The sequence below is a fragment of the Daphnia pulicaria genome, chromosome 7 (assembly GCF_021234035.1).
Source record: "Daphnia pulicaria isolate SC F1-1A chromosome 7, SC_F0-13Bv2, whole genome shotgun sequence".
Classification (NCBI taxonomy): Eukaryota; Metazoa; Arthropoda; class Branchiopoda; order Diplostraca; family Daphniidae; genus Daphnia; species Daphnia pulicaria.
In genome coordinates this window covers 11,175,971-11,188,462 of record NC_060919.1, presented here as the reverse complement: position 1 = coordinate 11,188,462, position 12,492 = coordinate 11,175,971, and the positions used below count along the sequence as shown (strand labels likewise).

At 39.8% G+C, this 12,492-nt stretch overlaps 1 protein-coding gene and 1 long non-coding RNA gene across 2 annotated transcripts; both read right to left on the bottom strand.

The window, feature by feature from the left end:
• Window positions 1-4,163: 4,163 nt before the first annotated feature.
• LOC124348717 (protein unc-45 homolog B-like) lies at window positions 4,164-9,820 on the bottom strand. Its single transcript, XM_046798992.1, has 14 exons — window positions 9,798-9,820; window positions 9,560-9,727; window positions 9,272-9,477; window positions 9,046-9,208; window positions 8,868-8,987; window positions 8,678-8,787; window positions 8,472-8,613; window positions 8,199-8,372; window positions 8,057-8,139; window positions 7,902-7,993; window positions 4,883-5,090; window positions 4,563-4,824; window positions 4,316-4,484; window positions 4,164-4,231 (listed from the first exon to the last, which is right to left on the bottom strand). The coding sequence occupies exons 4-14, from the start codon at window positions 9,085-9,087 to the stop codon at window positions 4,164-4,166; spliced, it is 1,470 nt and encodes a 489-aa protein (XP_046654948.1). The 5' UTR covers window positions 9,088-9,208; window positions 9,272-9,477; window positions 9,560-9,727; window positions 9,798-9,820.
• Window positions 9,821-11,388: 1,568 nt separating this feature from the next.
• LOC124348620 lies at window positions 11,389-11,749 on the bottom strand. The gene is made up of 3 exons (XR_006920063.1): window positions 11,658-11,749; window positions 11,506-11,576; window positions 11,389-11,437 (listed from the first exon to the last, which is right to left on the bottom strand). It is a non-coding gene; the product is annotated as an uncharacterized LOC124348620 (long non-coding RNA).
• Window positions 11,750-12,492: the final 743 nt, after the last annotated feature.

Genomic DNA, 12,492 nt, shown 5'->3' with positions numbered 1-12,492 from the left:
TAAATTGAATTTGATTGTAGAAGATGGTAAAATTGTTTTAAAATCTCAGGATTCAAACCAACCAAAAGTTAAGAAAGTTCGTTTTGCTGGAATCGAAGAGCGAAATATTTGTAGTGAAGAGGATGATGAGAACGATTTTTTTGTGTCTGACGAGCTGATTGATTCTTTAGAGGCAGAAAATAAAACAAAGAGGTGCCCTCGTGTGATAGGCACAGAAGTAAAAGTTGTGGAATCAGCTGTTATACCAGCAGAGTCTCTTTGTTTTGTAAAAGCTAAAATTTCTAAGAAGTTCACGGGTAATGTTATCGTCAGACCAAATATGTGTGCTCATCCTGGAATGGAATGGATTATTCCATCCTGTGTATTAAAAGTGTCAGCGGGAAAACTTAAAATCCCCGTATTAAATATGAAAATGTCATCTCTTGTGTTACGTCGTAAAGATTTTATAGCGTATGTAGATACAGATTTCGACAGCAACATGGTCGTCGTCGGACAAGAAAAGCAGCCAGAAAATCCCGTCTGCTCTTTGGTCGAAAATGCTGGTGAATCCGATGAGAAGCTGAAGACCCTGATGGACGCCCGCGTAGGCGAAAATTTGTCTGAAGAAGAGAGGAGTGCCGTTTTCGAGCTCCTGAGCAAATATCTTCGGTGTTTTCCCTCATCAGATGGCGAACTTGGATTTACAAACATGGCGGAGCATTTCATCGACACTGGCGACGCTCAACCAATCAGCTGCGTCCCGTATCGCGTGTCAGCTATGGAACGAAAGATCATAATGGAAAAAGTCGCCGATATGCTGAAACAAGGTATCATTCGTCCGTCATTTAGTCCGTGGGCAGCACCGGTTGTGCTGGTTAAAAAGAAGTCGGGTGACTTTAGGTTCTGCATCGACTTTAGACGTTTAAACGCAGTGACAAAAAGAGACGTTTACCCTTTACCCCGATTGGATGACGTTTTTGATCGTCTTGCTGGTGCGAAATATTTTTCGAGTTTAGACTTAATGATTGGCTATTGGCAGGTGCCCGTTGCCTCCGCTGATACGTGTAAAACAGCGTTTGTCACTCCAGATGGATTGTATGAGTTTGTTCGTTTGCCGTTTGGACTGAATAATGCACCGTCCACTTTTCAACGGTTGATGGATCGAGTGTTAGCTCGCCTGAAATGGCAAATGTGTCTTGTTTATTTAGACGATGTGTTAATTTTTGGGAGAACGTTCGACGAACATCAGAAAAGACTTGAGTGTGTGCTAATGGCTTTGGTGGAAGCCGGATTAACTTTAAACGTGTCTAAATGTATTTTTGCGTCAAACAGAATTTTTCATTTAGGTCACACCATCGACGAGTACGGAATCCGGCCAGACTCTGAAAAAATTAGTGCTTTAGTTAACTTTAAAATTAATAACGTTAAAACGTTGAGAGCCTTTTTAGGCCTCGCATCTTTTTATCGTCGTTTCGTTCCAGATTTCGCTACAATAGCACATCCGCTTCACAAGCTCCTGAAAAAGAATTCCGTATGGAGCTGGACGGAAGCCCAAGAATCGGCAAAAGCTGCGTTGACTAACCGCTTGGTGTCTTCCCCTGTGCTGGCGCACTTTGACCAAAACATCGATGTAGTTGTACAAACAGACGCCAGCCTGGTAGGCCTTGGGGCCGTTTTAATGCAAGATGCCGGAGATGGACCACGTCCAGTCGCGTTCATCAGCCGAAAACTTACAGACGCGGAAAGCAAGTATCATGCTAATGAACTAGAGTGTTTGGCAATTGTATGGGCATTAAAAAAATTACGTTCGTATGTGTATGGTAGACGATTTTCTGTCTGTACAGATAGCTCAGCGGTTCGATGGCTATGGTCTAAAAAAGAGGTTACTGGCAAGTTCGCCAGATGGATTTTGGCTTTGCAAGAGTACGATTTCGAAATTCGCCACATAAAAGGAGTTAATAATTTGGTGGCTGATGCCCTATCGCGAAACCCTGATGAATCCTGTATTGGAACCAGTGGCTCCGCGATCGGACATGTAGTTTGTGTACTTGACAGTAGATGGCCTGTGGGCATGAATAATACAGAATTGGCATTCCAACAGCAGCTGGATAGCCAATTGCGTCCCATTATCACCTGTCTTAATTCAAAAGTACCGGGTAAAATTGCAGAACAGTTTAAAATTCACGGGAAAATTTTGTATAGGAAAAATCCCACCCAAGGGCGTAAATTTTTGCTTTGTGTCCCGTCAATTTTAAGGAGAAAGATAATAGAGTTTTCTCATGATGACCCCTCCTCTAGCCATATGGGAATAGACAAAACAATTGCAAGAGTGTCGGAACGTTATTGGTGGCCGAAGTTTCGGTCAAGTGTCCGTAAATATGTTATGTCTTGTAATTATTGCCAATTTCATAAATGTATCCCCGGATTACCCGCTGGTCAACTCCAGCCCATACCACCGCCAGATCGACCATTTCACACCGTCGGCATGGATCATCTCGGGCCATTTAAGGCAACGTCGGAAGGCAAGAAACACATTATTGTGGCTATCGACTACCTAACGAAGTATGTAGAAGCAGCCGCAGTGGCCGACACGTCAACAGCATTGGTTGTGGACTTTGTGAGAGACCAAATCAACTTTCGCCATGGTGGAACAACGCGAATGATCAGTGATCAAGGAACTGCCTTTTCCTCCCACCTGATGGAAGAGAAAGTCAACGAGTGGAAGACCCAGCACGTTTTTGCAACCGCAGAGCATCCGCAAACATCTGGACTCGTGGAGCGAGTCAACCGGACGATGACCCTTGCGCTAGCTGCCTATGTCAATACTGACCATGATGACTGGGATCGCCATTTGCCAGCAGCAATCTTCGCCATCAACACGGCAAGGCAAAGTACAACCGAGATATCGCCGTTCCAGTTGGTGTATGGCCGCTTGCCCTTCACTGCCCTAGAGAACGAGTTTCCGTGGCCAGAAGAACGACCAGAATCATTCGACGTCTTTCTGTCTCGAGTCAAGGAGCTGAGAGAGGCGGCCCGATTGAAGATAGTGAAAAAACAAGAGAAAGTGAAGCGCCTGGTGGATCTTCGACGCAGAGTAGTGAAAGATCTCTGCCCTGGAGAGTTGGTGCTCGTTCGTAGGAAGCTGAAGAAGAAAGGCAAAACTAAGAAGTTATTACCAAAGTACGTTGGTCCTTATCAAGTCGTTAAAAAGGTGTGCCCGACTACATATTTGGTTGAAGACCTGCCGGCCCGGCGAAAAAAGAAGAAGTTTCGTCGTTTCAATGCGCATGTCGTCCAAATACGTAAATTCCACCCGAGAGAAGATCCTGAATGGGACGATTGGCCAGACGAACCGGATGATCGGATGCCGGACGAGCAAGATGACAGCTTTGTCCAGCAAACAGCTGAAGAAGATAATGCTGTAACACCATCCCCCGCTAGTTCAACAATCGATCCGCCGAATGAAGTCGTGGCGCCACCTCCTCCAACGACAACGAGAGCCGGAAGAAAAGTAGTTCGTCCGGGCTGGATGAAGAATTTCGTTGCATGATTTATGTATATCTCCCTCCTCCCCTTGTCAACGACTATTTTTCGCTAGTTTGTGTTGAGTACGTTTTGTCCAGTTTACTTTCTTTATCTTTTATCCCGTCCCATCTTAAGTTTTTTTTGGGTTGGATAAAATCAGGGAAAGGAAAGGATTAGTTTAAGTCCCCTCTTATTTATTTTTTTTTTTGTTTTGTTTGTTGTCTCAAGTGTAGTTTCGATTTGACAAGTTGCAAAGTTTACGCTTGTCATGTTAAGTTTTATTCTTTTGTTGATTGTTTGTTTCCCTTGTATATATTTGCCAAATCGAGTCAGGAAGGGCCGAATGTTGCAGACGGCCCCGTCTGTCTCCTTACTCCATCTATGAACCCCTTTCTGTACTGTATGGGTGCCCTGAGGGCCCTTGTGATTGCCATTGTGACCGCCAGTGGGCGCGACTGTCATGTGACGGCCGGCACACGAAAGAGCAGTGAGAAGATCTCGTGTAGTAGTTGAGACGAGTGCGTCTCTGTAAGACTTACTGTCGTAAGCAAGTTGAGAGAGAGCTTTGGCTTAAACACCTGGCTCACTCGCGGTATTGTGTTTCGTGTAAGTAGAATATACTCGTGTAAGCACCCCTATTTTGTGTGTCGCGTGTTTCCTTATTCGAGTAGATTGCAACACAGGGTTGATTTGGCGCAGTCGCAAATTTTGGCCATTTCAGGTGTTTCTGTGTCCAGAGCGGATTCAAATGGGTTACAAAAAGGATTAGTTCAAGGCACCATGTCAAAAGTTTTAACTTAATCCTCTTTACCGAATTTGGTGAGAACTTCCAGGACCATAATAACTTCAGGTTGCAACAACTTTTCGGCCAACTCTTTCGAATGACTGGTGATGTTTTTGACGATAACAGCTCCTCGATATTGCACGTCTTTGTCCGTATTGCTCAGTAGAAAGCAAAGGATTTCTTTCCACTCTGTCGGCTATTGACAAATTTAACAAGAGAAAAAAAAAACTTAAAATCAATTTCAGGGAAAAAGTTAAAAAGAATGGAGGCAAACCTCGAAAACTTTCCGTGAAGCCCGTTTACTGACTGACGTCAGAATAGCCAAGGCTCCTGCAGCAGCTTTGGACAACTCAACGTCTTCTGAAGTGGAAAGTAAGACTAAATACTTGGTGCGGTCGTTTTTACCCTCAAAGAGTTTGACCACTTCTTCGCTAAACAGCAAATTGCTCATGGTTTGAACCGATGCTTTTTTCAACATTTCGTGGTTTTCGTACATGTAATTCTCGATTTTAGCAACGCCTTGCTCCTTGAGGATCCTTTTAACCGAGATGAATTATTTATTGGCCAACAATCAATTGTTTAAATATTTCATACCTTTTTCTCGGGGCATCGAATCCAGCTAAATTGCAGAGGGCCATTAAAGCTTCAAAGTTTTCTATAGCGTTGCATTCGAGATCAAGGAGACCTAAGAGCGGCCGGATCAATTCGCACATTCTCTGTCCTGGGAATGCCACTTCCGGGTTGATGGTGATAGCGATCCTGGCCAATGCCTGGCTTGCTTGGTATTTTCCTTTAGTCGTTCCTATTTTTTTACATTTAAATCTTAATTACAATTGGTTTCTATTTTATTTGAAAACTAGTAATCTTGTGCCAGTTAAAAGCTAACGTAACAGAAACATAAGAATTTGGTGCGTTAATGATTTTCCAAGAAAACGTGGATTCGTGTTTTTCGTAAGCGATTTTGACTTTTACTTTTCGAGTCGTTCGAGATTACTTAAAAAAAAACCCATAACTTATCATAACCTAACCTTTTACCTATTTTCACGGCTTCGCCGTGCTGATCCCGAATGTGATTTTCACGGCTCCGCCGTGCTGATCGCGAATTTGAATTTCACGGCTCCGCCGTGATGATCCCGAATAAGAATTTTACGGCTTCGCCGTGATGATACCGAATGTGAATTTCACGGCTTTGCCGTGATGATCCTAAATTTGCTGGTGATTGTTTTTCGGGAGCTACTACACTTGGTAACCTAACCTAACCTAACCTAACCTAACCTAACCTAACCTAACCTAACCTAACCTAACCTAACCTAACCTAACCTAACCTAACCTAACCTAACCTAACCTAACCTAACCTAACCTAACCTAACCTAACCTAACCTAACCTAACCTAACCTAACCTAACCTAACCTAACCTAACCTAACCTAACCTAACCTAACCTAACCTAACCTAACCTAACCTAACCTAACCTAACCTAACCTAACCTAACCTAACCTAACCTAACCTAACTTTACCTAACCTAACCAAAGTTAGTGGCAGTTATTTGTTTTTATTTATGGAGTGGTCGATGTTGAAACTTTTGGCGCGGGCTCTACTCTTTAGCCGCGAGGATCTCCAGCACTCCTCTCGCGGCCGCGGGGGTGCCCCTCCGGGGCCCCCACCCCCGCGAGCTCGAGTCACGCTTGAGTTATCCTCGTTAGTTATTTTGTTTTTACCGAGTTGTCGATGTTGCAATTTTGGAGTTGCTATATTTTTTCATTTTGTATCAGAGTGATTGAATTATTTCCCCACCCATTTTACTTCTTGTCCGTAAATCTTATCGTCTCTTTGACATTTTCCTTTTGCCAGTTTAATTTCTTTTTGCTGTAGACAGGCATATAGAAAACCCTTCGAAACAGACTACTTTTTAAAAGCAAATAAAGCGGTTTAATTATTATATTTATCATTATTTTCACTGTGACCCTTTATATACTTTGCCTAGCTCAAATCAACATGAGTGAAACTCACACATTGCCGTTTGGTTAATTATAAGTTAGTTGGCCAATTCCCGTATTTATTATTTCATGAACATATTCCTCTTGGTTTTAACCATGAAGTTCATTTTTTACAAATGTCGTTTTCACTTCACAGCTGTAGTAAATTTCAAAAATTAACAAATTTCCGTGCTTGCTTCGCCATTTTTTTTAATATTTTTCTCCCCTGTTGACATTTTGCCAGTCCATCTCATTGTTGCCTTGTTAGTTTTCTTCTTGCTAGACCTTTTTCATTTATTCATTTTAAGTTGCGAAGATTCTTTAGTAACAATTGATTTGATTGATGTTCTATTTTGATTCAGAGTGATTAAAATGTTGTCCCCCTGTTGACATCTTGCCTGTCAAACTCATTGTCACCTCGTTGCCAGTTAATTTTCTTCTTGCTAGACCATTTTCGTTTTTTGATCACTTTTTTTCTTTTATTCGTTTTAAGTTGTACACTTTTTTATTTGCAATTTATTTGAATTGCGTGATATCTTGATTAGCCTGATCATTTCTTGTCCGTAGTTTATTTATTACCCAATATTCGTTGCCTGCTCGTCGATTCGTCGCCTGATATTCTGTCTGCCCCTCACTTAATATTAGTGTTAGAGGTATTCGTCTTTTCCCCGAAATTTTGGTCTGTTAGTCGCGGATGCGTAATCAAACAGTTTAATTTAAGACTGGTATTATTGTCTTTTGATTAGTTACCCGTCACTCACTTTTTTCCGAGTTGCATTTGATGACCATCAAACCATCAAATTCGTTTTCTTCTATCTTTTTTTTCTTATACGTTATTTCTCGGGGTTTTATTATTAATTTTAAGACTGGTATTGTTGTCTTTTGATTTGTTACCCGTCACAAACGTTTTTCCTGGTAGCAATTGAGTCAATTTCATTCAGTTTGAACGTGAATCAAATTTTCGTTTTCTTCTATCTTTTATTTTTATTATCAGTTAATTCTAGGGTTTTTATTATTAAATATAGAAACAAAATTTTTCGCGAAATAATTTATATAGAAGCCGTAGTGTTACACCAAGACAAAGAAGACACACTTCGAAAATTTTCTCCTTGAAATCATGCATATTCTCCCTTTTGATTCATAGATCCTTATTAAATTTTGAATAAATACTGATTCATTCACACTCTGTTCCTTGTGAGAAAGAACAGTTTCATTTCAATCTGTTTCTGCCACCCTTTGTATACTTTGCTGTAGTTCCAACCGTGGTGAGTGAAATTCACTTACTGCCGTCTCGTTATTTCTATCTTAGTAAGCCGATTTTAGTCTTTATTATTTCGTTTACACATTTCCCTTAGTGTTAAATATGAAGTTCATTTTTTACAAACGTCATTTTTGCTTAACAACTATCATTAGTAAACAAAACGAACGAATTTCCGTGTTCCTTTCGCCAAATTTCCTCCCCTAGCTCGATCCCCCCTTCAGCGACTCAGCCTCCCCTGCTGCAACTCGAGGATTTTCCCTTGAGGGTAAAGAACCCAAAACAGGTAGAAACTCTGGGAGCCAATCAGCGCGTGAGCACAAACTATTTAGCTCCGCCCAAGAGGCTTATTCTTTTATAGTATAGGATAAGAAGAAATACCTTCAAGGGCCAATGGGATTAAAGCCTTGGCACCACCTTGTTGGACCACGATGGCACGCAAATTCTGGTGTTCACAAAGAGCGTTGAATACCCTGACGAAATAAGTTACTATAAAATAACTTGAACTTTTAAAAATTATTTTTAGTTTTGTTTACCTGGCTATTAATTCCTTGCTATTTTCGCTCTCTGTTTTACAAAGAGAAACTAAACCGACAGTGACACCTGCCTTGCCCAAAATCTGAAACAATGGACAATTTACAATATAACTTGTTTTTTAAAAGGTAAGTGGAAACGTACATCGACTCGTTTGTGAACGAAATCAGGATCATCCAATTCGTGTTGCTCTGGCACGTGACGTTTAGCGAATTTCGCCAATTCCAACATCTCTGGGATGATTTCTTGTTTATCGTATGCATTGCAGAGGTTCACCAATGTGGGAACGACTCCGTAAATAACGGAAATGTCTCTAGACTGTAAAATTTATCAAATAACGATTAGCAAATGTAATTTTATTTCATTCAAATTATTAGGATTGTAAAAATTTTGGGTCTCTTTCCGTCCCCCTTATACCTTGGCCACTTCAATTAGCGACTGAAGAGCTTCACGATCCTCGATGAGTTTCTCCTTAACCTCAGCGTCTAATGTCAAGTAGGAGAGGCCTTCAATAGCCCACTTACGCATGTCTTTTTCCTTGGCTGGGTTAATCAGAAATCTACAAAATGGATAACATTCAATTCACTTTGAATTCTCTTACAGACAAAGTGGAGGAAACTCACCTTCGACAAGCTTTGGCCAACTTCATGGTGGATCCGTCGGTGAACGGCTTCCACGACGAATCGGTGCCTCCGCAACTTCCCAATTTGCAGAGACCTACCAAAGCTCTCACCTAAATTTTCAAATTGAATCGAGGTGATTCAATCCATTGATTGATTGCGGTTTTCATAAAAGTTGTACTGGAATACGCACCTTGATGTTGTCGTTCCCGATTTGATAGAGTTTCTTGAGAATGGTAACGCCTTGAGCCAAGATGGCAGAGGCTTTATCTTTTTTAGAAGCGGCGGCGATCAAAGCCTCACAAGAGACACGCTAAAAAAAGACGGTAAACTCTCGGATAAAGAAATCAATTATGAAAAAGGTTTCTCACCTGCATGAGGAATTCACCACTGTTTGCCATGACGAGGATCATTTCCAAGACACCTTCTTAGCCAATAATAGAACTACCAATATCTAGAGGTCCCAGAAGTAGCGTCGTCACTGCCACCACCACTCGAACTTTGCTATCCATCCCAGGAGTTTGCAATTGTTCGCTGTTTACAAAAAAAAGACGGGAATCAAGCTTGTGATTTTTATTCAAAGAGAACATAACTTACTGGATAAAATCTTCAATCTTTGCACTGAAACGTTCTTTAATTAAGTCGTAGTACATGTTGTCATAGACTTTCCCCAAGGCACAGGAGATGATGGTGCGGGTATTTTCCGTAATTTCCATGGACGATTCGTACTTCATTTCCTCCAATTCACTGGCGATTTGCATCATTCGCTTTCCAGAGGAGTCTCTTCTGGCTCGTTTTCCATTCTACAAAAATACAGTAACAAATAGAATGAAATAGATGTATTAACTATATTATATATTTTTAGTTTTGCTCATTATTTCTTACCTTTGATCACCAAACAAATCCAAAATAGAAATATCACCACCATATTTCTTAGCTTTGCAATCGCCTGCATCCAGACTTCTTTTCCCACTCTTGTTCTCAAAACCATAACTTGACATTGCTTCATATTCAATCGATTCATTTTTCTCAATCCTAGAATTACATAAAGAGCTACAGGAGAACAAGAAATATGTTACATTTAAGTTATGTTACTAGAATTACATAGAATATTCATGAATACCTTTTAACAGGCTGCACTATGACCCAGCTAGCAGAGAATATTTCCCAAATATTGCTAAAATATTATATTCCTACAATTGAGATGTTGGTAAAATAATTTTTTTAAATATTTTTCCAATATATTTTTGCACCCAAATTTCTTGGCTCACAATATTTTTTCAACTTATTTTACTTATTTTACTTTTATTGGTGAAATAACAATTTTACTACTTTTAAAATTTTAACGGAAATCTGGTTGTTGTTTTTATGGTTTTATAGTCCAGCGTGGAATATTTTTTCAACTTGTTATTAAGGATTCTTTTTAAAGTTCTGTTTTGATATTAGTCTAGAGTGGGTTTGAACCATCACACTTGGAGTCACCAATCCAATGCTATAACCACTACACCAACAGCGGTATTACAGCTGTTTTTCGACTTGAGGCAATAAAAGTTTTTAACTTCTAGAAGCCACGTAAACAAGGGTTAAGAGGGGATTCCCTATAGAGGTTTGTCCTGACAGGCAATAGAGAGATCCAGATGATCTCGCCACGGATTTCCCTACGGCCAAAAAAGGGATAAGTCCTGTAATGGTAAAATATTGTTTTCCGAGAATATTCTTCGGTCGATAACCCACATATTGGTATAACATTAGATTATTACTTTGCTGCGTCAAGGTGGTTGTTAAATTGTTTTGTGGTTTTCCCAATGAATGACTATAATCAAAGAAGAATAAATCAATATTACGTTTTGTTATTTCCCCAATAACGGACCATTAAAAAAGTAATAAATCCTTTTTTTATGAAAAAGCTATAGTCTTTTACATTGAACATGTGTTCAAAATCCTAAATGTTTTATATCGTATTCAATTCGTTAGTTCTGCATACAATTGCCTAAATGAACAATCCAATTGTCTTAAAATCCAGATCTTGCACAAGTCTCGAACAACTAACTTACGTACTTCGAATTTAAGACTCTACCTCCACGCTAACGTGATATAATTTATCTTAAATGTTCAGGAGATGAAATGTTAAAACTGCTATTATTATATATCCATATAGGTAATTCCTATGGAGGTTGGTTCAAACCCACTTTCCGCAAACAAATGACTTATGAAACAAATAGTCTCAATAATCATAAATTCCTACACTGATGTAATTAAATCAATTTTGCTCACGCTGGGCTATAACCATGACAATGAGTAAGTTTGCACTGGTCACATCGGGACTTTTTAATCATATCCGTTGCTGGTGTAGTGGTTATAGCATTGGATTAGCGACTCAAAGGATAATGGTTCAAACCTACTCTCGGCAATAAAATCAGCACCTAAACAATCATTTAGGGTTTTGAACGTGTGGTTAATGTAAAAAACTATAGCTTTTTCATAGAAAACGATGTATTCCTTATTTAATGATCCGTAATTGGGAAAATAAAAAAAAAAATTATATTAATTTATTCATCTTTGATAATAGTCATTTATTGGGAAAATAACAAAAAAATTTAACAGCCACCTTGTCGCAACAAAGTAATAATATAATATTATACCAATATGTGGTTTATCGATCGAAGAATATTGTCGGAAAAAAATATTTTACCAATAAAGACATGCTAGCTGGGGACAAGAAGTGGTACCAATGGTTCTATCGATTCACCTCTCAACATTGAACTATGATAAAATAAAACTGTCATATAAAGGAATCTAAATAACAACTACCATAATCCTTCGTATCTTACCTATCTAACAATTCACTATTTTGCGGGGTTACAATTTTTTTTTAAGTATAACACCTTTTCGATATTGTTTCCTGTTTCCATAAAACATTTAATCAAATTGGATGTTAACGAAAATGGTAATAAAAAAAAACAAAAATAATTTATTCTATTACCCTAGCAATTAGATCTTGTGGATTTGATACTTCTAGTTCTTTAAATTTCTTTGTACTCAAACCACTTCGACGCGACATTTCGTACGATGGAAAATCCGAATGATGATGATGATATTTGTTTTAACGGTGCCACCGAAGGGGGCTGCTAAAGCGCAGCCCACGTCTTCGGATTACGGGCAAGTAAGAACGAGCCCTTTGCGCACCGACCGATTGACTGAGATCTTCTTGTAGATTCACATGTCATAGTCAAAAGACTATGAAAGAGAGTAAACACATAGATAGTTTGGGGGGGGAGGGAGAAAGGGTGGATTGGAATTTAGATTCGACTAATTAGGCCAGACTGAGTTAGGAATTTTACTACGCCGTCTCTGATTTTAAATTGACTATTAGGGGGAATGTTTTCACAAATGCCAATAAGGACTGGGAGGGCAAAATCAAGTTTGAGACTGGATACGAGAGATCTTAGGGGCTCCCGAGAGATTTCATAAGTTGGACATACGGTAAGAACGTGATTAGAGTCTTCTAAATTGGGGCAACCATTGGGGCAAAAACCATCATTGTCCGCGTCAAAATGTCTCAACGTTTTATTTAGGCGATTTCGACCGCTCCTCAGCCTGTGAAGGATTCTCGAAATAACTCTCGACTTGTGTACCTGCCACGGTCTAAGACCCATACGACACCTCGATGAGGGAAGGAGAGTAGGACAGGCCAATCTAAGGGAACGGCTGAGGTTAGAGATTCTCGCAGAGTGGATAACGTTCAAAAATTCTTATGTTGAAGGCGTGATTGATAAAACCGGGCTAGCGGGATCAGACAAGCATTGAGTAGCGAGCTC